We start from the raw sequence: 25,559 nt of genomic DNA, 5'->3' as shown, positions 1-25,559 counted from the left end.
ACAGAACCTGCGTGAACATCTTGTCCGACAGCAGCTTATAGCTGGGATTGCTCCACAGAATGTTCTTCCCATGAATACACTTCATGTTCCTCAAGAGAATGTCAACCCACGGAGGGCCCCGGCGTTGCTCCAATTCACCAGGGACGGTGTTACTGTTCCCCATGTTCAAGCCGCGGCTTTCAATAATCAAGCTGGCGCATTCGCTGGACCGTTCCCTGGCTTACCATACGAAGGACACACCAACCCAATTCCTGTTTTTCAACGCCCTGCAACCGCTTTGGATATGAACCGGGTGCGAACTTATCCGGCACCAGCTCCTGCTCACAATTTCGGTGGTTATCCGCACAATATGCATCAAGCTCAGGGTTACTATGGACCTCTGGCGCCTCATCCCCAGAATCTCGGGCCATATACTGGAAATGCACTCAACCAACATGGTTTCATGGAAGCACCAACCAGAATTCCAGGCGTAAACGGCCACGGTTACGTGAATAATCCGTACGGATGGGCGTTGAAACCTGATCCTGATGCAGGCCAGCGGGCCCACGGACATTTCGTGCATCTCCCTGAGATCAGTCATACTCAAGGCTTCCAAGATATTCCGAAACTGAAGACCGAGCCCATACACGAGGAGTACGGGACTGGAAACACTGATGGCGTCGAAGACGTGGTCCGGACTATGATAGATGTTGAACCCCCAGGTCCGCGCTGGAACGTCCAGCAGCAGCCCATCGCCGTCAGGACCCAGGACCCTATGCTTTCGTATCACAAGTTCAACATCCTCCTTTCACTTCTTGACCATCCCGAGATCGCCTTGCATGTCACAGGTCACCTTCGAGTCCATGATGTTATGAGTCTACAGGCCGTGTCGAGGTCATTCCGTGCTTTTGTCGTCAAATACCTGCCACGCATTATCAAATTACAAACCCAGTCTAGACTGCGCACAGCTTCCTACGTCTTCCCGTGGCGCTGTTATCAGAAGCTGTGGTATACCCGGCCTGCCGCGCACACTGAACTTCCCGAGGGCACTGTCATGTGCGCCAATGACAGTCTCGTTGCATATTCTGCATCGTTTCGCTGGCTGCAGATGGTGAGACACCGCGACCACACTGTCTACTACATCATGAAAGCTCTTGACGCTGCTGGTTACAATATTCCTCACAGGTTCAAGCCTGCCCTCCTAAAGCTATGGCTCCTGATGGACATTCCAGACACGAAGCGGCGCCTTTGGACCATTCAAAACAAAAATCTCTGGCGGGATCTGGATCTCTTTGGAGCAATCTTCTTCATCATCCGCCTGGACATGTATGTGAAGGTGAAGCGTAGTAACCCTACCGGCGGCCAGAGACGTCTTATCATGGCTCAGCCTAGCCTCACATTCTGCTACAAGGTCCTGAACGGAGAGGCATTGAAGGACGACATGGAGCTTCTCAAGGCATTCGTTCGATGGCGGTACAACCTTCTTCCCGAACAGAACATGAACGACGAGGAAATCTTCGGAGTGCCACTTGCCGAGGTGGGCTCCCTGCAATACGAGGGATACGGCAAAGATCGGACAGCAAAGCTACTTCGCCCCGATCAACTTATTCTCTGCGAGGCACAGAGAAGACGCCTCGACCTGAAGGACATGTACCAGCGCATCTTCATTCACGCTCAGGAAAAGATGTTTACTGCATGTGATCGCCACCATAGTCCCTGGGACGAGGAGATGAAGATTGCGCTTGAGCTGAAGAACTCGGTCAATAACCTCAAGGCCGCTTGCAAATTGGATTAGTCATTCAAAACCTAACTTTTGCTTTAGGACGGTGCCACCTGACCTGTAACCTGGCCTTGGTTGGCTTTTGGCTAGGATCTGGAAAACCACATCATGTCTTTACCTTTTGCCTGAACGTGGATGAGATTTATGGAGGACGAATGCATCATACCCTGTACGTGTACAAAGTCTTTTAACTGTTTATGGAGCAAATACAGCAATTAGCGCCGCAATGAGTGAACTTGCAGGCCTTGGGAGCTATCAAGGATGATAGCCAAGGTTTGTTAAGATCTGCTACCTTGTAGATATCACATTCGACTTGCCATTAGCCACCCCATGAAATGCAGTGGTACACTGGTAAATGTAAGAGAAGCAAATACAAATGATACTGGCTAGTTCAACGGTCGTTTAAGACGTCTTGCTATGAAATCGGCATTCTGACGGAGTAAAGATGAGAGAAAGCATGCATATGAGAAGTATAGCAGTCATAGAGTATGGACACGATCATTGGACAAAAAAATTGATTAAACAAACACCAACACCCAGAAATCCACGCTAAACCGCAAGAAATATAAACATAGGAGGTAGTTCAAACAACGGACGTTAACATGCTGCGCTCAGTCTTTCCAGAACCAGCTGTTGTTCTTCTGGTCAGGAGTAGAACCTTGCTGATCATTAGAGTGCTGGTCGCGCTGAGGCGGGTTGACAACCTCGGTGGACTCGTTCGTTTCCTCGCGGCCGTCCGAGAACCGCTTGGTTTTTACGGTCTTTGTCTGGATAGACCCATCGGGGAGGCGTACACGGTCTGTGCTAATTTGGGTCGAGACCACGTAAGTCTTCTCCGCCGGGGAGATAGCTGGAGGAGCTTCTACAGCAGGAGCCGATGAGGGAGTCAGCTCCTTAGGAGGCTCGGGGACAGAATGCCTGTTCCCACCAGAGACGAGCTCCAACCAGGTCTCTGTATCTTCGTCTCCATGCTCCTTCTCTGAGGGAAGAATAGCGTCCCGGCCTCTGCGGCGGTCCTCCAGGAGGAAGCGTAAGAGAGGGCTGTGGTGAAAGTCACCGAAGAAGTCGCGCTCGCGAGCTTCGATGTCTGCAAGAAAGCGGTCGTAAAGATCCAGCTCAGTCAAAGGCTGGTATTCCGTTTCCTTCGTGACAGACGTATCAGATTTCTCTCCCTCCGGCAAGGCGCGATCAGTTTCTTTACCGCGGTCCGCACGCTCCAATGTTATCCTGGACCAGGGCTGACTGTCTGATCCAGCAGCATACTTCCAGTGGTCACCCAAGCTGCCCCGTTTCACCAGTCCTTGTAGCCAGTCCTTCCCTGATTCCGGCTTGACAACGGCATTCGGTTCGCGATCTAGCATAGGCTTTCCGTTCTCAAGCCGCAACAGGTCCTCAAAAGCTTCCCTCCACCTCGGCTCTTCAGAGTCAAATTCAGACGAAGAACTCATGGACGACATGATAGACGAAAAGACCCCACGGTCACGCTGAGACTGATAACGCGCCTGGCGTTCCAGGTGTAGAGGCGAATATGGACTGAACATGAGATAGTTGACCGGCCACGCCGGTGAATCGGCACTCATCATGCTAGAAAAAAGAGGACGGTGGTATGGCTGGAAGAAGCGAGACGAGACGTGATCATCGAGCCAGAAGCGGTCGAAGAAGGAATCGAAGAACATGTCAATGTCGAAGAGGTTCTCTGGTCCTGACCAGCGCGATCGAGAGGGACCCAGCGGGAAGCTGTTATCCTGTGTTGACGAGCGTTCCTGAGTTCTGGATTCCGAGGCATCTCCGTTCTCACTCCCGTTGTTGTTATTGTTGTAGTCCTGACGCTGCCGTTGGCGCATTTGCGCGTCTCGGTAACTCTGTTCGTCGGCGAAGATGGTCCATCGATCGGGCTGCGGGTGCGTTGAGATGGAGGGGAGCCCCATTACCGACTGTAGCATCGAAGATATCTGTTCATCGGCAAATCGGCGGAAAGCGACAAACGGATTCTCATCGTCAGGCCACTGCCGAGAGCGCTCAGGCGAGGAAGGAGTCTGCTTGTTGCGGTTGGGATCTTCCTCGCCTGCCATTGCGTATGATTTTATCCTGACAATCGACGGGTGCGTCGGCGAATGTACAGTGATCTTGATGATAAAAGCGAGATTTGTGAATCTTGAAGGGCGTTGCTGATGAAGAGAGTTGGAATCTTCTTGAAGCTGTTGGGAAATCGCCCCACTCGCTCTAATCACCACGTGATGTGAATGGGGTAATGACTCCACACACAACTTCAAGAATTCAACCATTACGTTTACTATACTAATGTTGTACTAGCAGAAAGCCTTAAGACTACAAATAACAAATTTAGCAATCAATATATGGTATCCAAGGTTCAGTCTAGCACAAATTACAAGTAATGATATATATCTTGAGTCAACGCATACCGAGGGCAAAGTGCAGTCTATCGATTGAAGTCCTCCATTTCCTTCTTCCTCTTCAGGCGATCCCGCTCGAGCTTCCGGAATAGTGGATGATGACCCTTATCCTTCAACTGCTTGTTTCTGCTCCTGTTGTACTCAATGTATGCCATGTCCTCACCACCAGCCAGACCACTAAGCGTAGCTGCACTTCGCTTGACGCCTGCTTTGGCTCTTGCTCGGCCACCAGAGCGATCAGAGAAGAGGTCGTCGACAACATTCTCCACTTCGGCTGATGTTTCGTTCTGCAGCATGACTTCTTGCAGCAGTTCACGGCGCTCCGACGGAGTAGCATACGCGAGGCCGCTCAGGTTCTCTATGCCCTGAAGGTGAGTGATGACTTTAAAAGCGTAGCCCTGGTCGACCAAAAAAGCCTGCCGTTTCGACGAATAGAACATCTCATCTGTATCCTTCGAGACGAGGGAATAGAAGAAGGCGTTGAAGCCCTCGTCATTTCGGCGTTTGGCTCGTAAAATACGACCGAGGCGCTGGGCTTCCTGACGACGCGAACCGTAATGGGAAGAGATCTGAATAAGGCACGTTGCCTCGGGTAGATCGAGAGAGGTGTCTCCAATCTTGGAAAGGAAGATAGTGTTCACTTGCTCGTTGTGCTGGAAGTTCTCAAGAATTCGCATGCGCTCGTTCTGAGGCGTTCCACCGTAAATGTAGGCCTTGTTCAACTTGAGAGCATATCGTTCAAGCGCATATACGTTATCGGAGAACACAATAACCTTATCTCCCCGCTTCTCGTGATAGTCGATGAGGAACTGGCAAGCCTGGAATTTCCGTGGATTCATGATGTATAAAAGAGCAGCCTTTCTTGACTTCTCTCGCATGTACTCCGTGTAGAACTCGGTTGTCATTGGGCACCAGACTTCAGCGCACTGCACCTTGGCAATATGGCCCTGCTCCGCAAGCTCCATCCAGTTAGCTTCATACAGCTTAGGGCCAATAAGGAAGTTTAGATCTTTGATTTTGTCATCTTCACGCAGGAGCGTAGCGGTCAGGCCGAGTTTACTCTGCGTGGCAATGGCGGAGGTGACCTTTCGGAACATGGACGCAGGCACGACGTGCACCTCGTCCAGAATCATAAGACCCCATTCCCGTGACTGAATCCAGTCCATCATCTTCTGCGCATCGTGAGACCGAGCTCGTGTTTGGGAAACCATGGAGTATGTCGAGACAATGATTCCGGTCGACCGGCGGAATTTCTCCTTATTGTCGGATGTGAAAACGGCGATATCACCGGGATCGATGTTGGACCACCGAAGGAACTCGTTCCTCCATTGCACGACAGACATGGAACTAGTGCAAAGGATGATGGTACCTTTCTTGATCGTGCAAGCAGCTGTGATACCAACGAGTGTCTTTCCCGCGCCACAAGGCAGGACGATGATACCACTCTTCGCACGCCCATTACCAAACATCTTACTCAAGCTCTTTTCCTGGTAGCTTCGAATACGCGCGTTCGGCTTCAGGTCGATATCAAGTGTCGGGTTGATCTCGTCATTCCGAAAGTCATATTCTTCCAGCGCAGGGCAGCCCATGGCTTGACAACGTGCTTTGACAGGTTCAACGGCTTCGTTCGGGATCTCAAAGCTGTGGACTTGAGCCTGCTCGTCATCATCATCGTCATCGCGAATGGCGAGCATGATTGCATCGTCCTCTGGACGTCTGTCTGCCCCATCTTCCGCAGGCTTCTGCTCCAGATTCTGCCTGACACCCGCCGCATCCTTAGTTCCAGGAATGACAAGACCTCCCATCTTCGGCGCTGCTTGCTGGATGATTCCTTCGGAGCCGTGCACCCGCTGAGGCCCGATGACTTCATCCTGAAGAAGCATCTGAAGCATAGCCGGATCCGTACTCTCAACGAAAAACTTGTTATGCTTCAGCACCACCTTGATCTTTCCATATGACTTTGTGAAATCGACGATAAACGACTTAATCGCATCTGGAAGCGGAGTCTTCGACAGTCTGTCCAGGAAGTTGATGATATCCTGGGGCTGAAGCCCAACTGACACAGCAGCATACAGACTGTTTCCCGTCAACCGGTATTCATGCAAATGCGTGGGACGCGAGAGCGGTTCGGCGATCGTCGTGAGGAAATCCTGCGCCTGGGGAGCGAGCGGCGAGAAGCTCTCGAGCGTAATGGTGCCTTTTAACGGATCGATCCACAGGGGACGGTTCGCATGGTCGGACTTCAAGGGAAGGGAGGAGAAGTCCTTGTAGCCGAAGTTTGGATCTTGTTTCTGGGACTTCTTGCTGAACGATTCGAGGGAGAACTTGTCCACCATATCTTCGGACGTCAGTTACTGAGAGCTTTATATTGGTAGTAACGCTCCTGCATTTCATTACCTTTGATCTTATCTGCCTTTGCATCCTCCTCATAGTCGGAATACTCATCGCTACTGCCGAGATCAGGCACGGGGGTTGCTCGCTTTGACGCTCTACTGGACCGACCACCTATGCGAGTCAGCCCTGTCACTCACCGGGATTGGATCTATATGTGAGGCCATACTGTCGGTCGCCTTGCGTTTGGCCGGCATGATGGAGGACTGTCTGGAATGGTTTGTTTCTTTATGAAAATTCTAACGTCTATTTTGCTGGGATCTGAATCACGAAGTGAGCGAGCGCGAAGCTCCGGCGGGCTGCCAGCGCCCCAGTTGGACTTCAAGGACGGCAGATCATTCCTTTCCGATGCCTTGGGCTTTTTCGAGCCGTGATGTTGTACAGTAGAGGATGGCGTGAGGATGGCGTGAGGACGGCGTCAAGGTCAGTCGAGAAGAGAAGGATGAAGTGAAAGAGAGGCGAACCTGATCGGAGGTCAAGGCGGAGGTGATCTTTGTCGCCTGAGGCTCCGGTGGCGTTCGGCACAGTGATTAGCTACTAAGTTGTAGATACTAACCTGGCTTTAGACTAGCGCCACATCATGACCTGAACGAAGTCTGACTTCAACTGGTCGCTCATCTTTTGACTCTTGCACGCAGAACTTGTGGGAACCTCAGATGAAGGCTTTCACGCGACCGATCTGCATATAACCCGTGTACAGGTCCCGCTTGTGGACTCCATCGCCCTTACGACACATTTATCCGGATTCGAGAACAGTCTGGGCTGGTGTGTCTTAACTCTTCCCTAATCTAATAGACGACGCGCGTGGGATTGGCAAAGATCCCTTGGCACATGAACTCCTGGTCTCAACTCTGTCTTTGAAACACGAATCTCCAAGCAAGGCAACACATGACAAATTTCATACAGAAGGCTGCCCTTAGAGCGTTAAGGTTTCCTGCTTTCACCCTGTCACCTCCCGAATTCGCGCACTGATATCAACTGTGAATTTGGGCAATACATCCAGAGACCTGACACTTTCCATCACCTGGTCTACCCTTGAGGCTCCGGTGATAACGCAAGATACATCTTGATTAAACAAAGTCCATGCAATAGACAGCTGGGCGACTGACACACCCAAGTCTTTCGCTATCTCCCTCAGCTTCTCAACCTTCGCGGCATCTTTTTCCCAAGCCGCATCACCAAAGGTCTTTCGATACTCCTCGATAAATTTCGTCCTAGACTCGGCCAGACGGCTGCCTAGTGGCGGAGAAGTAACGATATTGTACTTGCCCGTGAGGATGCCTTTTTTGAGGGGAGAGTGTGTCGTCAACCCATAGGGGTCTACCCCGTAGAGCGGCGTGTATTCGCGGGTTACTCGAAGCTGCGCCAGCAGGCTATACTCGGGCTGATGAGCGGCCGGGCCAACGAGGTGTAGTCTTTCTGCAGTATCCACGGCGTCCGTGATCTCGGTTAGGCTCCAGTCATAAGTTCCCCAGTAGATGGTCTTTGCGGCGTTAATCAAGTGGTTGAAGGCGCGCACAATTTCCTCCATGGGTGTGTCGGGGTCTGGTTTATGTGCGTAAACGATATCGACGTACGGCAGGTCGAGTCTTCTCAATGAATCTTCCATGCCCTCGAGGATATGCTTCCGAGCTGAACTCATGTTGTTGGGAGGATTTGGCGAAGGCCTAGAGCCTACGTTTCCTTGGAAGATCTATATCATAAACCCGTAAGCATTCAGCTGCTCCTGGAGGAGCCTCGCTTATGCTGAAGAGCAAGGAACGCACACAGGCTCTCTCTCTACTAACCTTTGTGGATATCACAAGGTCACTTTGTTTCCAACCAAATCGTTTGATCGCCTGCCCAAGGAAGGTCTCCGACAGGGCGGCTGGATGGCCTTCGGCTGTGTCGAAAAAGTTCACGCCCAAATCGTATGCCCATTTTATGCATTCAAATGCAGTGTCTGTTCATAGCCAGACGAGATTAGCATATTGGCAGCGACGTTGAAGAATATAAAAACCCCAATGAGCCTCTTTTATGGGAAAATTACCTTTATCCGCAAGACTTCCCTGGCTGGTGAGCCATCCACCAAATCCAATTACAGAGATCTTTAAACCGGTCAGCCCGAGGGTTCGGTACTGCATCTCAGGGAACTCGTCGGCCATTTTTAGTTGTTACAGGATCAGAAAATTCGATTGAAAAGTCTCCCAACGGCAATATGAGGAAAACTGAGAGCGGGTGGGTGACCTTACACAGGACTCAGAGCTCTCGAAGGGTTGTTGGGATAAAAGAGGATCTCAAGTCGCTTTGCCCGGCTTCTTCTTTGTTCCAACTACGGTCTACCCCCAATCCGGGCGAATGTTTCTTTGTCATGGTCCCGAGGCGATATGTTTCAGTAACGCTCTTCGTGGCTACATTGTCACTCCATGTCTCTTTGTCTGTCCAGATTCTATCCAGCAATGTTATGATTGGTGGGTCAGACGAGCCACATCATACATGTTCTCTCACTGGTGTGAATAAGTCGCCAGTGAAGATGGTCGACCTTGCTGTCTTCTGATAGTCTGGGTACTCCGTACAGTATGGGGTAGATCTCTCTACAGTGCCAAAAGGCCCCACAAATGCCAACCCTGAAGTCGAGCCGGAGACCTTATTTAGAGAATAATTGAACCAAGCCTGCTCACAGTTGCAGGAAAGTACTAGTACCCGAGCAGGCGATGGAATAAGACTGCAGCAGCCTAAATTTATGTATGTGCTCCAGGGAGTCTGTGGTTGCACAAGCTTGTCACTGTCTTTGTTGGTCGAGTTCACAAGATGACAATTCCACCCAGTCAGTATTCAGCAGTCTCGCTATGTTCCAGTAACCCAGCCAAGAAAAGCTCTAAGCAAAGGCCAGTGGCCTTGAAATTGAATCGAGTAGCGTAGAAAACGAAATTCGTTCCATAAGAATGAGGAATGCTCGAGCCCTTCAGTCACGTGGTTCATACATCAAAAACCTACTGAAAGACGTGCGCGCGTTTCGCGACCTAGAGATGGTTTGGAACTCAATACCATGGCTACTGGATATATATACAGTGGGTATTATGTGAATCAATACGAAATTACGTGGCGCATGGTTCCAGTCAAGAAACGCAGTACCAACACATCTTTCAGAAAATATATACACCTACTATATAGCAGAGAAGAGGCAAAGCAATTCGCGCATTTCTCCCTAAAACACTCTCGTCACATAGGGCTCACGACGGATGAGATTCGACGATGAGCTGGGTGTAGAGGTAGGCGTAGAGATTGGAGAAGAAGATCCAGTAGGGGTAGGTGTTTCAGTAGGCGAAGGGACACTGCTGGATGGAATGCCGGTGCTTGAAGGATCTTTGGCGCCTCCAAAGCCGGCACAATACGTTGGCAGAGAAGCAGTAACAGACTGAACTATTAGAAACAATTCATGGTCGAAAGGCAATATCTGACTTACCGCAATGACTGCTTCCGCTAGAGGATCCTCAGGATCATCGGCCTTGGCCACATCTGCATTGAGCGCGACACCAGCCTTGGGGGAAACCTTGACCCCGTAATGGTCGCCTTCACCTTCACACACTTCACCGGATGCTTTATTTGTTAGCTGTGAAATACAATGCCGGTTTCAGAAATACTTACTGGCCTGAGCCATAAGAGCGCCACCAACATAGGGCTTGAGATTGATGCCAGCTTCGAACCCTTGTCCTAAGAGATATTAGTTATCTAACTCGGGCAGAGAGGATATGCTTACCAAGTGCTTCAGCAGATAGATCAATTGACGCTTTGACGTATACAAGGACCTCTCCTAGTAAACGGGCATCGACTGTGACAGGCTTTGTCTCAAGCTCTGGCGACCAGCCAGTAGACGAGACATCCGGTGATATCAAGCCAATCTCGAGCTCCGAATCATCGGGAATGCTCACAGTGACACCTGTCGTAATGCCTGCGGAGCCTTGAAGAGGACCTATTGAATAGCCAAGACTGAAGGTGATCTGTGGGCCAACATCGAGAATACCACCCGGAATTGAGACGCCACCGACAGGGATTTTGCCAATCTCCCACTCGTCATCGATATCGCCTCCAATGTCGGCCTGGATAGCGATCCTAGGTGTAAGGACAGCCTTTACCCCATTTGGCGAGAGTGATATCGAGGCGCCGTTTGGAACTCCGTTCTTGGTTTCGATATGGAAACCAAAGTCGAAGGATCCTTGCGTGCCACAGTCAGCGCAGAACCATGTGAGGTCGAGGTTGTCGACAGGAGTTTGGATCTTCCCACTACTGAAGGGCAGAGGAAGGTCGAAAGGGAGAGTCATTGTCTTATCAATGTCCCTCTGGAATACATAATTTGATCCAGAAACAGGTCGGTATTTCCCGACGGTGAGCTCGTAGTTCTGAAAGTCCTTCCACGCCATCGTCTTGCCGACGAGCTTGGCGGTATTGGCGGCATCGTCGAAGACAACTGTCGATGCAGCGAAGGGAATTCTTGTCGGGTTCCAGCCGCAGTCACCAGCTCCAGCGACGACAACTAGCTTGTGTGGATCGACATCATTCAGCCATTGCCATCCGCGCTTGATATAACCGTAGGCCTTGTCATTCTTGAATGCCACAGTCATGCTTCTGTTTGTGCATTGAATCGACGTGAGTAAGTGCTTGAATCTGTCGATAGAGATGACAGTCTCATCATCGCCAGGTAGATCGATGGTCAGATTGGCGAGGGTTGGATGTCCATTTTGGGCTCCTTGGGCCAGTTAGTCTAAGGCAGACACGGTCTCAAAAGCCATACCAGTCCAGTAGAATGAGTCTCTGCTGAGCAGCTCCAGCATAGAAAAATCAAGATCTTCCGTGGTCCTTGTGCGGAGATACGGGGGAACGGCATCAGGGGCGGGTATCTCCTTAAAGACAAGAGAGAAGCTAATTTGGAAGAAAAGAGGCAAGAGGTAGGTACTGAGCCAGCTGCGAGATAGTCTCGCCATCTTGATGCTTAGGTATCACAAAAACACGAATGCGATTGTTGCTTTGTGAAAAGACAAGCCTTGAGGGCTTCCGCTCATTTATGTTCATGCCTGGAGTAACATATCCACGATCACCTCCTGTCATCTTGAGTTACAACGATTCACCCGTTGCAAGACCCAAGACAGTGATCATACAAATCTCAGACTCAATGGTGGGTTGCATTGGAGCTCAAAGACGGCAGACGCTCGTATCCAGGAAGATCTTAACATACTCTGACATGCCGGTGGTGTCGGAAAGCATCAGCGATCCCAACTATTTTGTTAACACAATCTGCGAGGCTGTACATCGGTGTATCAGATGGTCGGTTCCTCAACTCTTGTTGGACGATAAGTCTTTGGGTGGGACTCATGTTGGAGAGTCCTCGTATATGGTTGCCGTTGTGGCTGTCCTCGGCGTCGATCACTGCGCCCGTTTCAGGTTTGATGAGTGGATAATGTCTGTCAGGGTTTATTCTCAGAATACTACCCTTTCATCTTCAGACGGGTACGAGGGATGATCTTAAATTTTGTGGCTTGTGTCGCGAGTGAATCAGGGTTTCGACCCTTCCTAGATCTGCATCGAATACGATTTCTATATTCGCCTGATTCCTCACAAACCCCTCGCAGTTTTGCTTTTTTTGTGCCGCACCCCCTGCTTATTTAGGTAGGGATGTTCGCTTCCGCACTGGTCTTCGTATAGTGAGAGGTACATGCTTCCTCACCACCTTAGGTCTCTATACAACGTAGGCCAAGACCTTCATCAAGACCTTCATCAAGACCTTCATCAAGACCTTCATCAAGACCTTCATCAAGACCTTCATCAAGACCCTTATCAAGCTTCATCGAGGCGCTCATCAAGGCCTTCATTCAGAGGCCTTAGGCAAATTGCGTGTTCATTTCACTATACAAAATTAGTGAAGATTTTAACTTACCACTAAGAACTGGCAGTGGGGGTCTCGGCGAAAAAGCAAATTTGTGAGGTGGGTTTGAGCAATTAGGCGTTTCTATATTTGTCTACCATGCACTCGTCAAACAAGCATCTTGGGTCATGGCTGGACAAGGAATCCAAGCTCTGGCAAGCGAAGCGCAGTGGTTGATAATCTCATGGGTTGAAGGGAACACTGATACTCGGGTTGTGAAGAGAAGAGCAAACGGCCCCATTATGGTTGCGCTGACAATTGACACTGTCGATCCTCGAATCTTCTTCAAAAGAGACAAATTGTCTTCGCATTCTCATTCAGACCGATGGCTTCCGTATTGTCCGAGAAGATGTGGCTCAGCGACCGCAAGATGTGGAACGGCCATCGTCGAGCCTCAGTGCCATAGTTTCGAACCGGCTGTATCCACTAGTTTGTGTCCCAGATGAGATGACAATGGGAGACGCTTCTATTCGTCCAGAGGATCTTACCCCTGAGCCGAGCTTGAGCCTTGGACCTGGACTAAGTCCATAAGACTGAAGGTATATCCTGGGCATCCTTTGCAGAGATTGAGGTCTCGACCGAGTCGGCCAGGACGGTTTCCTGTAGCGGTGGCTTCGGGACATTGATTCCGTCTGTCACCTGTTTATATTGAGTCATGAGTTGCGACTTGAGGAATGCGGATGATGTCAAGTGGATGAGCGGGGAAGTGGCATGATCTCTGCAGGCGGACTTCCTTTTTCCCGCTGGACAACTCCAAAGGACCAAGGTGCACAGGGTCATTTCTCCATTCCAGCTTGCAGGCAAAGAATTTGGATACGCAGTCACAGAGTCATCTTCTGCTGTCGCGTCATTGCAGCCCCATCATTTGGAAAATGGCTTGATTTCTCAGCATAAAATCGCCATTTAGTGCAGAGATGCTGCCATCAGTTGACTGATTTGCGTCGTTCCTGGGCTGAGCCTAATCGCCCCGCAGCGTCTTCGGCCGGGACTGCTATCGCCGATGGCGTGAGAATCGCCTCGACACGCGTTCTTGACTTCGCACAGGAAACTTTCGAGATTTCTCAATCGTGGAAGGCCTCAAGAAATCCGAACGAGGGCTGTAGATGTATGGGTATCATCGACAAGTAAACCGACAACCGGGCGAGTAGCACACTTCAAGTTGTACGGCCACATTGTTTGCGATGTCATGGCCTGTAGGAAAGGCCAGAAAGTGGAGAGGCCCCGCATGACCGACCCCCACAGGATAGGCTGGCTCAGGCTGCAGATATACAGTACAAGCTGTGCGTGCTGGGACGACCCAGGGAGCCTAGAGTATATAGCCTCGAGGAGACCCTTTCTTTTGTTTCTCTTCTTTCCTGTTGAACTGTATCTCCAACCATATCTTTACACATTAGCAACCCTACTGCCTAGCCACACGGTGTCCAACATACAACGCTATTACTACTCCAGTATTCTCCGCGTCTACAACATACTCCAAATTGTCAACTCTAACAGTCAACCCGGTATCATGACTACTATCCAACTCGCTCGTCCAACAATCCGCCATTTCTCAGTGCACCGTCCTCAACAAACTAGCCGCGCATCTCGATTTGTCACTTCATCATGTCTCGTTTCTGCCGTCGTGCTCCCATTCGTCCCACCAGCCCTCGAGAGCTCGCGCGAGAAAAATAAGGGATATCCGAATCACAGCAAGTGAGTTACAAGTTCCATCAACTTCAAATAGAGACAAACAGTCTAATAATCTTGACCGCAGGCCGCATCCGCCTCTCTGTTTCCACGCTCGCTGAAATATCAGAAAAATATGTGAAGCTAGTCCATCGGAAACCGCTTCCGAACTATGGTGGTCTTAACGCCGATTTCCGATGAGACGGACTCTGCTTAATAAAACAACGACTATGATTCGCTGGTATTTCAGGCTTCATTTCTGGGCGTCTCGGTGCTGCATACAATCTGGGCGATACGATGCATTTCCTTTTTCGTTCTCGGGCAGGAGTTTGGTTGGCGTTGGCTATATCACCCTTATCTATTTGTCGAGGTCCCCTAGTGTTGTTATTCCTCCTAGGGCTTCCCTTTAACTTGGCTTTATATAGAAGCATTATCTTGCATTTGCGATTTGGAGCTTCAACGCTTCGTGATCATTGGCTGCTGCAAGGTATACTACTACCGCATGCTGGAGTATTCTACGAATGAGCACCATAGATGAGCTATAACCTGCTGCTTATCAACCGGGCAATGATGAATCTTTCCAGGATATGCTTCTGACTTGGTAGACATTTCAATCTGAATCCGGTAATGAGCGCTATGAGTTAGATACAAATATAGTACAGGTCATGAGACCCTCTCCCCGCGACCACCTGACGGCCTTAGCCAATAAACTACTATCACCTCGGAACCACTAAACCACCCCACATACACAATCCTCTAGAGCCGATTCCCCGGCGGAGGTCTAAACGGCCTCGACGCCTCATACTTCCCCTTCTCCAACAACCGATCCTCCTCCGTCTCCGGCTCGTGGCGCGTGGGCGCCGGGTCGTGACCCGCCTCCTCGCTCGGCGACGCTACATCGTCCGCAGCATTCTGAAACCGAGACTGTTTCGCACGCTTGTAGCTCGGGTCCTCGGACGGCGATGTGATCTGCTGTGATTGCTTGACGTTGGCCTGGTGTCGGTGCTCGGCTTCCATTGCGGCTAGCTGGGCTTTCTTTTTTATTTCGGCTTCATATCGCGAGGCGCGGTCGGCGTTGATGGATTTCTTAGCGAAGTAGTAGGCACCGCCGCCGGCTGGAGGTTGAAGTTGGTGTTAGCTGGATGGGTTCGGCGCTTGAGGGCTGGGTGGTGTATGGGGGAGGTATGTGCGATAGGGTATGGGGGGTCAATTACCGACGCAAAGGGTGCCCCAGCCTATCCTGTTGCCATTGAGGAGCTTCGGTCAGCTATCTATTGCTGGTTTTGTGGAGTGTTTGAGGGTATTCGAGGTCCGCTCACCAGGTTGATCGAATCTAGAAGGGCGGATTGATTAGTCCATCTGTTTGAATTGAGGATCTTGGGCGCAGTAGCACTTACTGTATTCATTGTGATACCAGGATTTACCTCTGACTAGGAAAAGAGGCTGGAAATGGTGGTGAAGTCTGAAAATATTAATTCCTGGAGATTTCGATTCGGCCCGGCGTTGTTTCGGCCGTGACGACATCAAGCAAGGCAGAGCACGGGCCAGCTTGGCCATGGCACGTGACTCTCTACAACTCCCGAATCCCAAACCACAACAACCTATCGCAACTAAACTTCACTCACAACCGCGAGCATGGCCTCGCACCAAGTTGCCATAGCAAAGGCCTCGCTTGCCGCTGGTCTTCTGCGCCCGGACCCGACTTCCGTCTCCCGCGACGAGATCACAACCCTACACAATTGCCTCGACCGAGCACTTTCGCACTGCTCGCCCGCAAACATCCAGGTTTGATCAATCTGCCGTGTTCCTTGCCTATCGGTTACCGCTATTTACTAAATCTTGACTCTCTTCTCTTTCGGCGGCACATAGACATGCAAAAATTGGCTTCTCGAATATGTTATCCCGTCGTCTAACCGGGTTAGCCTCCTGGCAAAATACTTGGTTGCGTTGTCGGGGTCGTTTGAGGATGGCGCAAACAGTACCAATGCACAAGACAAGAGCTCTCGAGAACAAGGAGGTGGACGCAATGGACGAGGAACCTCGGCGAAACGGAAGCGGTTACATATCTTATACCTGCTAAATGATCTTTTTCACCACACGAAATACCATGGTTCGTCGACTGCGGCGTTTTCGACTCTCAGCGGGTCGCTGCAGCCGCATATTATCGAGATACTGAGCTACGCTGCGTCATACGATCGAGACAAGAACCCGAAGCTTCACCGACGGTTGGCGGACCTCTTGGATATATGGCAGGAGCATGGCTATTTCAGTGCAGACTATGTGGGAAAGCTCCGCGAGGTGGTCGCCAACTCTGCTGTGTCTGGCCCGGTCAGGACGTCGGCTACTCCTGGCGCCGGAATTGCAGAGTCAGAGCGTAAGATTCCGCGAGATGCGCCATTTGTGATGCCTCCGACTCATGGTGATCCATCGACACCTTATTACGATTTGCCGGCCGGCAACCTCATGCCGCATATAATACCGAACTCAACGATCCCTCTTCGGCCTGACATGATCAAGCCTCTGCAGTTTCTAGCTGGCCCCGCTGATGAGAAGCTGGTGAATGCGCTCAAGGTCTTTTTCAAAGACGTCGATCGGATATACGGTTCTACAGAGCTAGATCGGAAAGAGGGTGAAGTTGTAGACGTCGACGAGCTCGGTCAGACTGTTATTCGCGACGCTGCCACGGGAGAAATCCTAGAAGGCGAAACGTACTACGGCTGGTCCCGCGCGTTCTGCCAGCAAATGAAGAAGAGAAACGCTGGGGACAACCGCAGCCCACGACGCAGTGAGAGCCGAAGCCGCAGTCCTCCTAAGCGCAGACGGTTTAGCAATAGCAGCAACGACAGCAGATATGACAGCACATCGCGGAGCCGCACCCCAGCCCGCCGAAATAGGCGCTACGACTCTCGTTCACCATCTCGAAACCGTTCATACCCGAGGTCTCCTCCGCGCGAGAAATCCTACTCACCACCCCCACCTCCTGCTCAACACCATCAACCGCAACACCGGCAGCAGCACCCCTATCCACCCCCTCAACACAGCAACTCCTATGGCGCACCCTCGGGCTACCCTCCACAACAACCCCAGATGCCATTCCCAATGCCACCAGGCGGTGGCGCGTTTCCCCCACCACCTCCGCCAAATTACCAAGGCCCGTGGCCTCCGCCACCGCCGCCCATGGGTAACTTCCCCAACTTTCCCCCGCCATTCCCGCAGCAGATGCCGCCACAGCCGCAGATGCCACCGGGATCATATAACTTTCCCCCTGCCCCTCCACCTGGCGGACAGGGCTGGCATCCGCCGCCGCCTCCAACGGGTGGGCGGGGATGGCGTTGACCTACGTTTTTGGATTTTGAGTAACTAGGGAACATGTACAATACCAATTGAACAATGATGAAGAATTACTTGTTATCAATAGTACCGAGTGTGCAAAAAATATTCAGGACAACCTAACAACGAGGAATAGAAGGTCTTCAACTTAGCATCCGACAGAATCAACTCGCAGGCCCCGATGAACGTTCGAATCTAAATTATTCCAAATACCACGCCAAAACAACCTCCCTCAACCTAGACCTCAGCCAACCCTGCATTAACCTACCCCCTCGCCGCCGTCGCAGTAGGAGACGCAGAAGCAGACGCAGTCGGCGTCGGCGTCGGACTCAACTCCGCCAGAAAGCTAACCTCACTCTTACTCTTCTCAATCGCCTTCTTCTTATCCTCGATTGCCTCGTCAAAGGGGATGCAGCCGCTCTTGAAGAGGGCCTGTGAACCATCCTACACGTCGTATCCGTATTAGATGGCATACCTCCAAGGGTTCTCTTCTTTCGAATGAAAAGAGGGAGAGTGGATGGTGGTACATACTGGAGTCCCATTGGTGTTACCGCCTGCGCCTGCACCCTTCGCACTCACGCCGTTACCCGAGCAGCACATTACGCTCTCGTAGCAATCGCCGTTTGGTGTTTCGGGGGCCATTCCTTTGCCTGTCGACATTCATGCAGAATCGCGTTAGCAACACAGGTCCTCTACCAATTCCTCAAATTCCCCCAATCACCTCAAAGAGGACAGCCAGAGTGAGGTATATGTTTAGGTAGGTAGAATACATACACTGCAACCCAATTAAACTTGAAACCTTGACGCCCGAAACCCAGGGCACAATATCCCCAAGCTGAGAGGTCGTATCATCTGCAAGCTTCGTAATCGATGTACAGCACTGGCGCGAGGCATGCGTCATCGGACACGTCGTCAGGTCGTAGGAAGCGCTTGCGTCGTGGGCGATTAGCGTTGCGAGGTTGTGGGTTAGCGAGGAGGCCTTTGTCGATGCCACGCTGTCACCCGTGGGCATTGTTGGGGAGGGTTTTGAGGGGTTCAATGGGACGTTGAGGGAGTGGATGTGTGGGGTTTTCGAGTTTGGGTTCGCATTGGCATTGGCGTTGGGGGATGAGGAGGAAAGGGGGATTGCGGATATTAGAGTGAGCAAGGTTGTTAGGGTGGTGAGGAGGAGGGTTTGGTGCATTTTGGTGGTGTTGGTTTCTGGTGGTTTTGTATGTAGTAATGAGTGTATAACAAGCTTCGTCTAGAAATGAGAGTGGTGTACAGTATCCGTACACTAGTGGGTGCTGAGTATATAGATATAAAGAGTGAATACAGTGGGTTCAAAGAAAGAACATCAGGAAAGGCAGCCAAAGCATAACAAAGAAGAGAACAGAATAAAGAGCAAGAGATTAACGAAGACAAGAAATGCCTGAGGCTGTTGCGTGCGCATACAGAGAACTCGCAAGGTGCAGCCTGGGATAACAAGATAGGGCCAGGAGTACTAACAGGGTAAGACACGGTGGAGCTTGGAATGAGCCGGGCCAGCCACCACCCGCGCCCCTTGATAGAATGGAATGCTGGCTGAGAAACTAGTCCTGCTTAGATAGATTGTGTAGACGCATCAATCGGGTAACTAGACCAGGAAAGTCTACGCGAGGCAAGTTTCCCTGCCGATTGACTGCATGAGTATACAGCTGCATGGTGGAATATCAGGTCGGTGGATGATACTTCCACTCGAAAACCATTAAGGTGCAGTAGGTACGCACTAGATACATATGTGAGGGGTCACGAGTTGCTACAGGGGAGTGCCTTGCCCTTCGCTTGACAGAACGAGGTTGGATACGCAAGGGATATGTTGATGTCATGCACCGACGGAGTTAACGTGGTTGGCGACGTGGATAGACACTTTATAGGCTCAAATTGCAAGTTAGGTCGAAAAGGTCAAATTGACAGAAGATACAGTCGCTTCGTAGTATACAGAAAAGAATATAGTACAAGACATATCGTACACATATCGTACAGGCATATCATACAGGGGGAACCAGAAGCACAGGATGCCAGATCAATCTCGATATCCGTGCTTTTGACCCGTGCTTTTGGATCGTATCAGTCGTTACTGGGAAAAGGTTTCTGGACTTGGCTCGTCTAACTCAAACTATCTGTATCAAATCGTAAGGAAATGACAGAGAGCTGAGCAAACGTCCAGACAAGCCAAGCCAGTGAGCATGTCATAACTGGACGTCAGGTCAGCCCTCAAAAACGGCACCATCAGCCTGCTCTGGTAAGGGGGGAAACGTGTCGCAGTATATAAATGAGGGCATACCGCTCGGTGTTGGATGAACATGAAAAAGGGTAAAATAGGGAAGAAAAGGTAGGTACGGAGGGCATGGAAGGGCAAAGGCGTGAGAGCCTGAATCGCTGTCGCTGGGTGTCGCTCCGCTCGATCGCTATCACAGAAAGGAAAACGCTGAATTGAAATGGATAGCAGTCACGACCTTGGCCGATCAATGGACTCCGATGTGTGCAACATCGCTTCCAAGCCTCCAGTAGAATGAATCAAGACTCCGCGCTGAACAAAGCAATAGTAGACTCGTCGACTGCGTTGATGCTGAAGTGCGTTCACAGCGCAGACAGCTGGGAGCCGGTAGGTTGTTGTTGCAGACTACTATACTGCGGGACCGGCGGTGAGAGCACTGGAATCGTCGTCGCTGTTGTGGCGGAAATTCGGCGGGACTTGACCGGCTGCTTGACTAGCGAGGCCGCCGCTGGTGGACTTGCCGCTCTGGCCGCTGCCATTGCTGGCTCTGCTGCTGCGACTGCTAGCGTATCCTTTGTCGCTTGTGTCTGCGAAGCCGGCCATGCGACGTTGGGTATACTCGAGCATGATGCGGCTGTAGTCTTCGACGGATGCTCCGTGGTGACGATCCATAGACCGATCTGTTTGTATAATGTTGCCGGGAGGACGACCGGGCTCTCCGCCTGTTGGGGAGGAGGTTTGGGGGTTGACAGAAGTAGACATCAGGCAGGTACTGAAAAGGTCTGCAGGCTCAACGTCAGTTGCATTCATCATCATCATCAGCTTTTACAAGCATGCACTGGACGTGGACGACCACGCAACGTGATGGTTGTCATCGGTTATCTGCCGTTGGGTGAGCTGGAGACATTCGTTTGGTTCTGGAGGAATAATGATTCCATCCGACGTGAGGCCACGATCTGTCTCTGAACGCCCAGGTAACGGTGTGACGCTTTTGGGAGGGAGGGGGTACGTTGAGTATTGACGGCTTGGTTTGCACGCGCTCACCTTCAGGCTTAGGAAGTCAAGATGTAGTAGCTTAGAGTCAGGTTCGCGTGAAAGAGTTCCGAGAGATATGGAAGTGAGAAAGATCGGAACGAGATTAGCGGAAACTTATATCTATCAATCCAATACCCAGATCGAGTATGATTTCACAGCCCTAGTGGCCGAACAACGGCGGAGTTAGCCCAGCAGTAGTAAAATACCTAGAAAAAAGGCTAACCATTGACTGGATCCAACCACATGGCGATCAGAGGAGCGTTGACGCTGGGATTCGCCATCGCAAATGGACAAAGTGCGCGATGACATCAGAGTTCCTGGGGCGTCCCTTCCGGAGGCGCTAGCCGCAAAGCCCCCAGCGGTCGGAGTACAACAGCGACGCTGCAGCGAGGATCCTAATGGCAATTGGAGCGGTTCAGCAAGCTCTCGCAGCGATGGTTCGCTTGACCCACTCTGGCTTCATGCAGCGGAGCCAGAATGAGGTCACCGTACGTCCCGCCGGGTGGACAGCGGGCCTTTCTTTATACAACGAGCTGCTGCAGGACAAACACAATTTCCGATTCGAGGATCCAGTACAGAGTTGTACAGCTGTAGATCAGCTGGATAAGGACATCTTCCTTCTCGACCTGACGGGCTGGAGGCCGGGAGCGCCCCAAGCAGATGGTCGACTGACCGCGGAATGAGTGCTCTGAGGCATCCACTTGCACGTCAGACGGACCAGCGAAAGTAGGAAAAGGGTCCCGACGAAGTGGACGGCAAGGCGAATTACGCAGAGGGGATTAAGAGCTGCAGTTTCTGCTTGTAAGGTTTGAAGCGAAGTTTGGGCCAGGAGGCATGGTGGAATGCCTTCTTGGCGTCAAACGATCGCCGGCTGCAGACGACAAGATCACAGTCCTGGAGAAGCTGTCCGGGGAGGTCTAGATGGGTGCAAATAAATTTCCAGACTTTGATCCCCAAAATGTTTCTGTAACGAGAATTGATTGACATTGAAGAAATTGACGGAAGTCGCAGGCAGTGGTGTTAGCCTCTAGACTGGCTCGGGCTGAGGCTGCTCCCCAGCCAATGACGTCAGCCTGCTGACGCCTCATGTACTCGTTTTATGTGTGCTACTACGGAGTATACTAGTCCTCCGTATACGAGAACTCCTACTCCTCAGCTAGCCTCACTAGTTACATGGAGTAGGACATGGAGCTTCATGGACAACTTTAGAAGAGCTGAATAATTCTAGTTGCTTTCGATTTTACCCCTCTTTGCATATGGTTTTCCGCGGCAGCTACCCCAGACACGATAAGCTGAGGATATTCGACTCAATGCTCGACCAAAGGATAGACTCGAGATATGTCATTTGTCAGATCGGATGAAGTCATGGCCTGGACCCTTTCTGCCAGGGGAGGTAGCTCTCCGCGAGACCGTTCGGTAGCCCTACCTAATCTGAACACTGACCAGGCCAAAAGACGTCAAAGGGGTCTTCGGCACTGCTCTGCTTTTCCTTCTCATGTGGAGGAAGTGGGTCGACCGCCGTGTTGCAAGCTCTAATTGAACCATTGTAGAGTGGGCTGGATCTATGGGCTATCTGGACCAGTAAACTGCACAAGTTAACGACAGGGAACGAGTCGACCCAGCGTCTGCCGATCCTGCTCGACTAAACTGTCATACTTCGTATTATCGTGCTTCTGCCTCTACAGCTATCGACAAGAACAGCTTCATATTTCTCAGATACACCCTTGCTATACAGAGGCCCTGAGAAGTCCACGCGGAGGAATTGTGCAAGAATATGCTTTACATTGTATACCAATCACACAATGTTCCTGGGGATTTACCATGCGATTAGAATAAGCGACCGATCCCTCGTGTGGAGGATGCTCGTCATACCCCGTCTCCCTGCCTCCGAGTCTCGACCATCCTCGTCGCCGCCGTAGCTGCCTAGGCTGATGTCACTCTCTGCTCCAGCACATCTAGAAAGCCGCTGGAGGGTCCTACATCAGATAGCCGATCAATGACTTCGGTAACCGGCTCGCTAACTCATCCCATGGGCCTACCTGTGGGGAAACGTCATACTAAACAGTTCGTTTGCAAGTACTCCATTTTCCTCCGTGCATAGAACGTCAAAGGACTTTGTACGATGTAGGACGCCTGCTTGTGACGACAGCAGACAGCGGATAGCCACGTCCTGTTGCGTGGGCAACGATATCGGGAAGGACCCAACGTCATTCGACAGCAACAGACCGTCTAGAATCATGACCTGCTACCAACCTCGGGGTATCGGGGTATTGTTTCACTGCAGCATTCAAGCTGTATGCCATGCTACTACTAGTGCTTATGGCTAGTAGCTGTGTAAACTGATAGCCGCGTTCTCGTCAAGCTAACCCCTGCGACTCTCGGGGGGGCTTGGATATCCGCTTGGAGTGACGTCTGGGATCGACGCCTCATTATTGCGAAGTCCGGGCAGCATGGTCTCCTTTCCGTCTTCGATACTCACTATTCTTCATTTTCGTTCGACTATTCTTCATTTTCGTACGAGATACTCACAATTCTCCGCCTGCAGTCAGTCTGTGGCCATGACGTTTAGGAATATAGTGACCATGAGCCTCATGCCCTGACCCCCCTATACCTGTGCTCCTTAGCCTAACTACGAAAGCCTTCAAACCTCAAGTTTTCCCAAAGTCTGGCAGCAAAACCTCATCGCGTCTACTCTGTCAGTATCAATAGCCCTATCCCACTTGGAAGCCGCCATTTGTGACTGACCGAAAACAGGACTCGACCTTCTTCTCACCCTCCTCCTTCTCGTTTCCCAAAGTCTCTTCCTGTGCGTCTCGATTTAGTCGAAACTCGTCCCTCGAGCCTACACCAAATCTCAGAACCAACTATTCAGAATCGTGATGCCTGAAGTACCGTGGATAGCAAGTCGGTCGCCTGTTGCGTCCGAACCCTAATACGGAGGCTGAACTTCAACGGGCCCATTTATTACCCTAGCTACCACTTCGGAGATAATAAAAGAGTTACCGGATGCTAACCTCGTGTGCTTCGAACCATAGGTGCTAGAAAGAAACCAGATCACCTGTCACCCATCGCGGATTCATACAACTCACTTGTCGGCTGAGGCTCGTGACTGTTCTCGCAGGATCAATCAGCATCGACAAAGTGCCACATCTTCCAGAATGCCTCGCTGGATAACCTTTATGCAAAGAATGGCCTGCCAATAAGTCCTTGCAAGACAGACACGGGACCTGCCTGATATTAGGTGAGCTCGATCTAGCGATGTCTTCCTCTACCCTCTACCCTCGAGCTTCGAAGCGAAGAGGAGCTACGCCGACATCCTTTATTTAATGCTTGAAGAAGCAGTGTATCAGGATTGCAACTTGATGCTTAGTGTGCAACGCCTCTTAGGCATCTTGAGTGTGCAGCACAGTGGCTGTTTATCCACGAAGTCCCAACGAACTAGCAAGCCCAGCCCCACCAAACCCTATACAGACGAAACTTTCTCTGAGCGCAGGCGACAAACTAATACTTAACGGACTTTACTGCTGCCGTAAGGGATTGAAGCAACCAGGATGGGGTCAAAAGGCATCCGTGCCTTGAGCTCGAATCCATGTATAGATGGAAGCGCAGTTTGATAGGTTAGAATGTTACTATAGAGTTTCAAAGTCAGCAGACTTAGATTTGAGAATGCACGACATTAATCTGATTTACTGCATTGCTTTTGTTCCATAGCAGCACAGAGCTCAATGGACAAAAATGAAACTCGACCAAGCCCTACAATGACTCGAAGGCGTGATGTAATCCCGTATCGTCGTGCCACCATCCAAGTGGCGACTGCGAGAACTTGAAAGACCCTTTCAACAACTAGTATTTTCTGATATTCCACAGGCCTGACGAGTGATAATGCACCCCGGATTCTGGAAAATATTGGACAGACACTATTGATCGAGTAAAACAGGAGATTCTCGCTCCAGATCCCCAACCAACCGAAAAAAAAAAGAGAACAACCCAGATATCCATCCGGTTAGAGGAGGAACGCGAAACGTCATATATTATCATAATTGGTCGAGGGCGAATCTTCCTTGGAGTAGGTAGCAGATAGATCGGGACTGCTTTGCGTAGCGGAGTAGTCCTAGGACCCTGAATCAAGCATCCCATAGCATGCTTCCTATGATACAACCTTCTCCGCCAGCCCTGTTTCGCCTCCAACTCGAACCGGGAAATCCTGACCCTGACCATGCATACCTCATTCATTCAAGGCTTTGGCCAGCTCAACCTCAAATCCGCTTCGTCCTTTCGTTGCCCACCTACCGTCGCCATCCATTGTGCATTGACTGAGTTGGAAATGATCAATATCGATATCAATGGGGCGGAGTTGAACACCGACCCCCCATACCGACATAGCATTGGCTCGCCTGCCTTTCCCTACATGATATGACACGCGAAGACCGTGGATACCTCATCCACAATTTGAATCCGCTTTCATACTTCGCCTCGTTTTTCGAGCGGAGACGGGGGCTCCATTAGCCCGACTCTGCAACGTAGCACATTAGCGCTGTCCAGCTACCTGTTTAGTTAGTCTGATTATTATTGCTGGAAGCAAAAGGCGAGCTTGAAAAAAAAAAGGTCCAGACCAGCAAGATCTTCATGCCGTTCCATTCCAAGAAATTGTCGAGTTGGAGAATATGATGTATATTTTCTTTCTCGAGTTGGATTCGTGTCACGGATGCGCCCTGCATGGTTTCCTTCTGACGTACTGCCGAGAATCCCCAATTCCAGCTGAGCCCAAATGAGTCGAATCTTGCCTTTAACGTCGAGGGCTGACGAGGCAAGCAGGTAAGCAGGCAA

At 50.9% G+C, this 25,559-nt stretch overlaps 13 protein-coding genes across 13 annotated transcripts; 4 read left to right on the top strand and 9 right to left on the bottom strand.

Annotated features, from left to right (window-relative positions):
• The first annotated feature begins 11 nt into the window (after positions 1 to 11).
• On the top strand, positions 12 to 1,932 carry BJX68DRAFT_241418 (uncharacterized protein). Its single transcript, XM_071040833.1, has one exon. It carries the CDS (start codon positions 71 to 73, stop codon positions 1,772 to 1,774), a length of 1,704 nt encoding a protein of 567 aa, XP_070896944.1. The 5' UTR covers positions 12 to 70; the 3' UTR covers positions 1,775 to 1,932.
• Positions 1,933 to 1,943: 11 nt separating this feature from the next.
• Positions 1,944 to 3,930, bottom strand: BJX68DRAFT_241416 (uncharacterized protein). The gene has a single exon (XM_071040832.1). The coding sequence runs from the start codon at positions 3,829 to 3,831 to the stop codon at positions 2,371 to 2,373; it is 1,461 nt and encodes a 486-aa protein (XP_070896943.1). The 5' UTR covers positions 3,832 to 3,930; the 3' UTR covers positions 1,944 to 2,370.
• Positions 3,931 to 4,059: 129 nt separating this feature from the next.
• BJX68DRAFT_128929 (TFIIH/NER complex ATPase/helicase subunit SSL2) lies at positions 4,060 to 7,002 on the bottom strand. The gene is made up of 3 exons (XM_071036259.1): positions 6,734 to 7,002; positions 6,571 to 6,678; positions 4,060 to 6,511 (listed from the first exon to the last, which is right to left on the bottom strand). Exons 1-3 carry the CDS (start codon positions 6,759 to 6,761, stop codon positions 4,200 to 4,202), a joined length of 2,448 nt encoding a protein of 815 aa, XP_070896942.1. The 5' UTR covers positions 6,762 to 7,002; the 3' UTR covers positions 4,060 to 4,199.
• A 175-nt stretch (positions 7,003 to 7,177) lies between these two features.
• On the bottom strand, positions 7,178 to 8,196 carry BJX68DRAFT_241413 (NADP-dependent oxidoreductase domain-containing protein). Its single transcript, XM_071040831.1, has one exon. It carries the CDS (start codon positions 8,171 to 8,173, stop codon positions 7,505 to 7,507), a length of 669 nt encoding a protein of 222 aa, XP_070896941.1. The 5' UTR covers positions 8,174 to 8,196; the 3' UTR covers positions 7,178 to 7,504.
• Positions 8,197 to 9,751: 1,555 nt separating this feature from the next.
• BJX68DRAFT_256584 (uncharacterized protein) lies at positions 9,752 to 11,525 on the bottom strand (the record flags this gene model as incomplete). Its single annotated transcript, XM_071043202.1, has 4 exons — positions 9,752 to 10,143; positions 10,192 to 10,257; positions 10,304 to 11,290; positions 11,336 to 11,525. The coding sequence occupies 4 exons, from the start codon at positions 11,523 to 11,525 to the stop codon at positions 9,752 to 9,754; spliced, it is 1,635 nt and encodes a 544-aa protein (XP_070896940.1).
• A 1,420-nt stretch (positions 11,526 to 12,945) lies between these two features.
• Positions 12,946 to 13,446, bottom strand: BJX68DRAFT_128865 (uncharacterized protein). The gene has a single exon (XM_071036257.1). The coding sequence runs from the start codon at positions 13,241 to 13,243 to the stop codon at positions 12,983 to 12,985; it is 261 nt and encodes an 86-aa protein (XP_070896939.1). The 5' UTR covers positions 13,244 to 13,446; the 3' UTR covers positions 12,946 to 12,982.
• On the top strand, positions 13,447 to 14,292 carry BJX68DRAFT_128887 (uncharacterized protein). Its single transcript, XM_071036258.1, has one exon. It carries the CDS (start codon positions 13,650 to 13,652, stop codon positions 14,157 to 14,159), a length of 510 nt encoding a protein of 169 aa, XP_070896938.1. The 5' UTR covers positions 13,447 to 13,649; the 3' UTR covers positions 14,160 to 14,292.
• A 425-nt stretch (positions 14,293 to 14,717) lies between these two features.
• Positions 14,718 to 15,742, bottom strand: BJX68DRAFT_241403 (uncharacterized protein). Its single transcript, XM_071040830.1, has 4 exons — positions 15,526 to 15,742; positions 15,448 to 15,461; positions 15,343 to 15,368; positions 14,718 to 15,243 (listed from the first exon to the last, which is right to left on the bottom strand). Exons 1-4 carry the CDS (start codon positions 15,532 to 15,534, stop codon positions 14,885 to 14,887), a joined length of 408 nt encoding a protein of 135 aa, XP_070896937.1. The 5' UTR covers positions 15,535 to 15,742; the 3' UTR covers positions 14,718 to 14,884.
• On the top strand, positions 15,743 to 17,558 carry BJX68DRAFT_241401 (RNA polymerase II-binding domain-containing protein). Its single transcript, XM_071040829.1, has 2 exons — positions 15,743 to 15,913; positions 15,998 to 17,558. The coding sequence occupies exons 1-2, from the start codon at positions 15,764 to 15,766 to the stop codon at positions 17,462 to 17,464; spliced, it is 1,617 nt and encodes a 538-aa protein (XP_070896936.1). The 5' UTR covers positions 15,743 to 15,763; the 3' UTR covers positions 17,465 to 17,558.
• Positions 17,559 to 17,722: 164 nt separating this feature from the next.
• BJX68DRAFT_268865 (uncharacterized protein) lies at positions 17,723 to 18,641 on the bottom strand (the record flags this gene model as incomplete). Its single annotated transcript, XM_071046201.1, has 3 exons — positions 17,723 to 17,902; positions 17,990 to 18,108; positions 18,233 to 18,641. 3 exons carry the CDS (start codon positions 18,639 to 18,641, stop codon positions 17,723 to 17,725), a joined length of 708 nt encoding a protein of 235 aa, XP_070896935.1.
• Positions 18,642 to 20,105: 1,464 nt separating this feature from the next.
• On the bottom strand, positions 20,106 to 20,507 carry BJX68DRAFT_268864 (uncharacterized protein; the record flags this gene model as incomplete). The annotated part of the gene is made up of 1 exon (XM_071046200.1): positions 20,106 to 20,507. The coding sequence occupies one exon, from the start codon at positions 20,505 to 20,507 to the stop codon at positions 20,106 to 20,108; it is 402 nt and encodes a 133-aa protein (XP_070896934.1).
• Positions 20,508 to 20,902: 395 nt separating this feature from the next.
• On the top strand, positions 20,903 to 21,456 carry BJX68DRAFT_128831 (uncharacterized protein). The gene has a single exon (XM_071036255.1). It carries the CDS (start codon positions 21,131 to 21,133, stop codon positions 21,413 to 21,415), a length of 285 nt encoding a protein of 94 aa, XP_070896933.1. The 5' UTR covers positions 20,903 to 21,130; the 3' UTR covers positions 21,416 to 21,456.
• Positions 21,457 to 24,547: 3,091 nt separating this feature from the next.
• Positions 24,548 to 25,468, bottom strand: BJX68DRAFT_241397 (uncharacterized protein). The gene has a single exon (XM_071040828.1). The coding sequence runs from the start codon at positions 24,963 to 24,965 to the stop codon at positions 24,576 to 24,578; it is 390 nt and encodes a 129-aa protein (XP_070896932.1). The 5' UTR covers positions 24,966 to 25,468; the 3' UTR covers positions 24,548 to 24,575.
• Positions 25,469 to 25,559: the final 91 nt, after the last annotated feature.

Source organism: Aspergillus pseudodeflectus (assembly GCF_044049435.1).
Source record: "Aspergillus pseudodeflectus strain CBS 756.74 chromosome Unknown BJX68scaffold_34, whole genome shotgun sequence".
NCBI lineage: Eukaryota > Fungi > Ascomycota > Eurotiomycetes > Eurotiales > Aspergillaceae > Aspergillus > Aspergillus pseudodeflectus.
Note: the sequence above shows the minus strand (reverse complement) of the source record. Positions and strands in the feature narration are given on the sequence as shown.

Bases quoted from the DNA above. Each gene is read 5' to 3' on its own strand.
- BJX68DRAFT_241397 (XM_071040828.1), bottom strand. From the start codon at position 24,965: ATGAATGAGGTATGCATGGTCAGGGTCAGGATTTCCCGGTTCGAGTTG.
- BJX68DRAFT_128831 (XM_071036255.1), top strand. From the start codon at position 21,131: ATGGCAATTGGAGCGGTTCAGCAAGCTCTCGCAGCGATGGTTCGCTTG.
- BJX68DRAFT_128865 (XM_071036257.1), bottom strand. From the start codon at position 13,243: ATGACCCTGTGCACCTTGGTCCTTTGGAGTTGTCCAGCGGGAAAAAGG.
- BJX68DRAFT_241413 (XM_071040831.1), bottom strand. From the start codon at position 8,173: ATGGAAGATTCATTGAGAAGACTCGACCTGCCGTACGTCGATATCGTT.
- BJX68DRAFT_128929 (XM_071036259.1), bottom strand. From the start codon at position 6,761: ATGCCGGCCAAACGCAAGGCGACCGACA. The intron at 6,679-6,733 runs GTATGGCCTCAC...TGACTCGCATAG, and splicing joins CAAACGCAAGGCGACCGACA to GTGGTCGGTCCAGTAGAGCG. The intron at 6,512-6,570 runs GTAATGAAATGC...TGACGTCCGAAG, and splicing joins AAAGGCAGATAAGATCAAAG to ATATGGTGGACAAGTTCTCC.
- BJX68DRAFT_241403 (XM_071040830.1), bottom strand. The intron at 15,244-15,342 runs GTAATTGACCCC...TTCAACCTCCAG, and splicing joins CTGGGGCACCCTTTGCGTCG to CCGGCGGCGGTGCCTACTAC.
- BJX68DRAFT_241418 (XM_071040833.1), top strand. From the start codon at position 71: ATGAATACACTTCATGTTCCTCAAGAGAATGTCAACCCACGGAGGGCC.
- BJX68DRAFT_128887 (XM_071036258.1), top strand. From the start codon at position 13,650: ATGGCCTGTAGGAAAGGCCAGAAAGTGGAGAGGCCCCGCATGACCGAC.
- BJX68DRAFT_241401 (XM_071040829.1), top strand. From the start codon at position 15,764: ATGGCCTCGCACCAAGTTGCCATAGCAAAGGCCTCGCTTGCCGCTGGT. The intron at 15,914-15,997 runs GTTTGATCAATC...GGCGGCACATAG, and splicing joins GCTCGCCCGCAAACATCCAG to ACATGCAAAAATTGGCTTCT.
- BJX68DRAFT_241416 (XM_071040832.1), bottom strand. From the start codon at position 3,831: ATGGCAGGCGAGGAAGATCCCAACCGCAACAAGCAGACTCCTTCCTCG.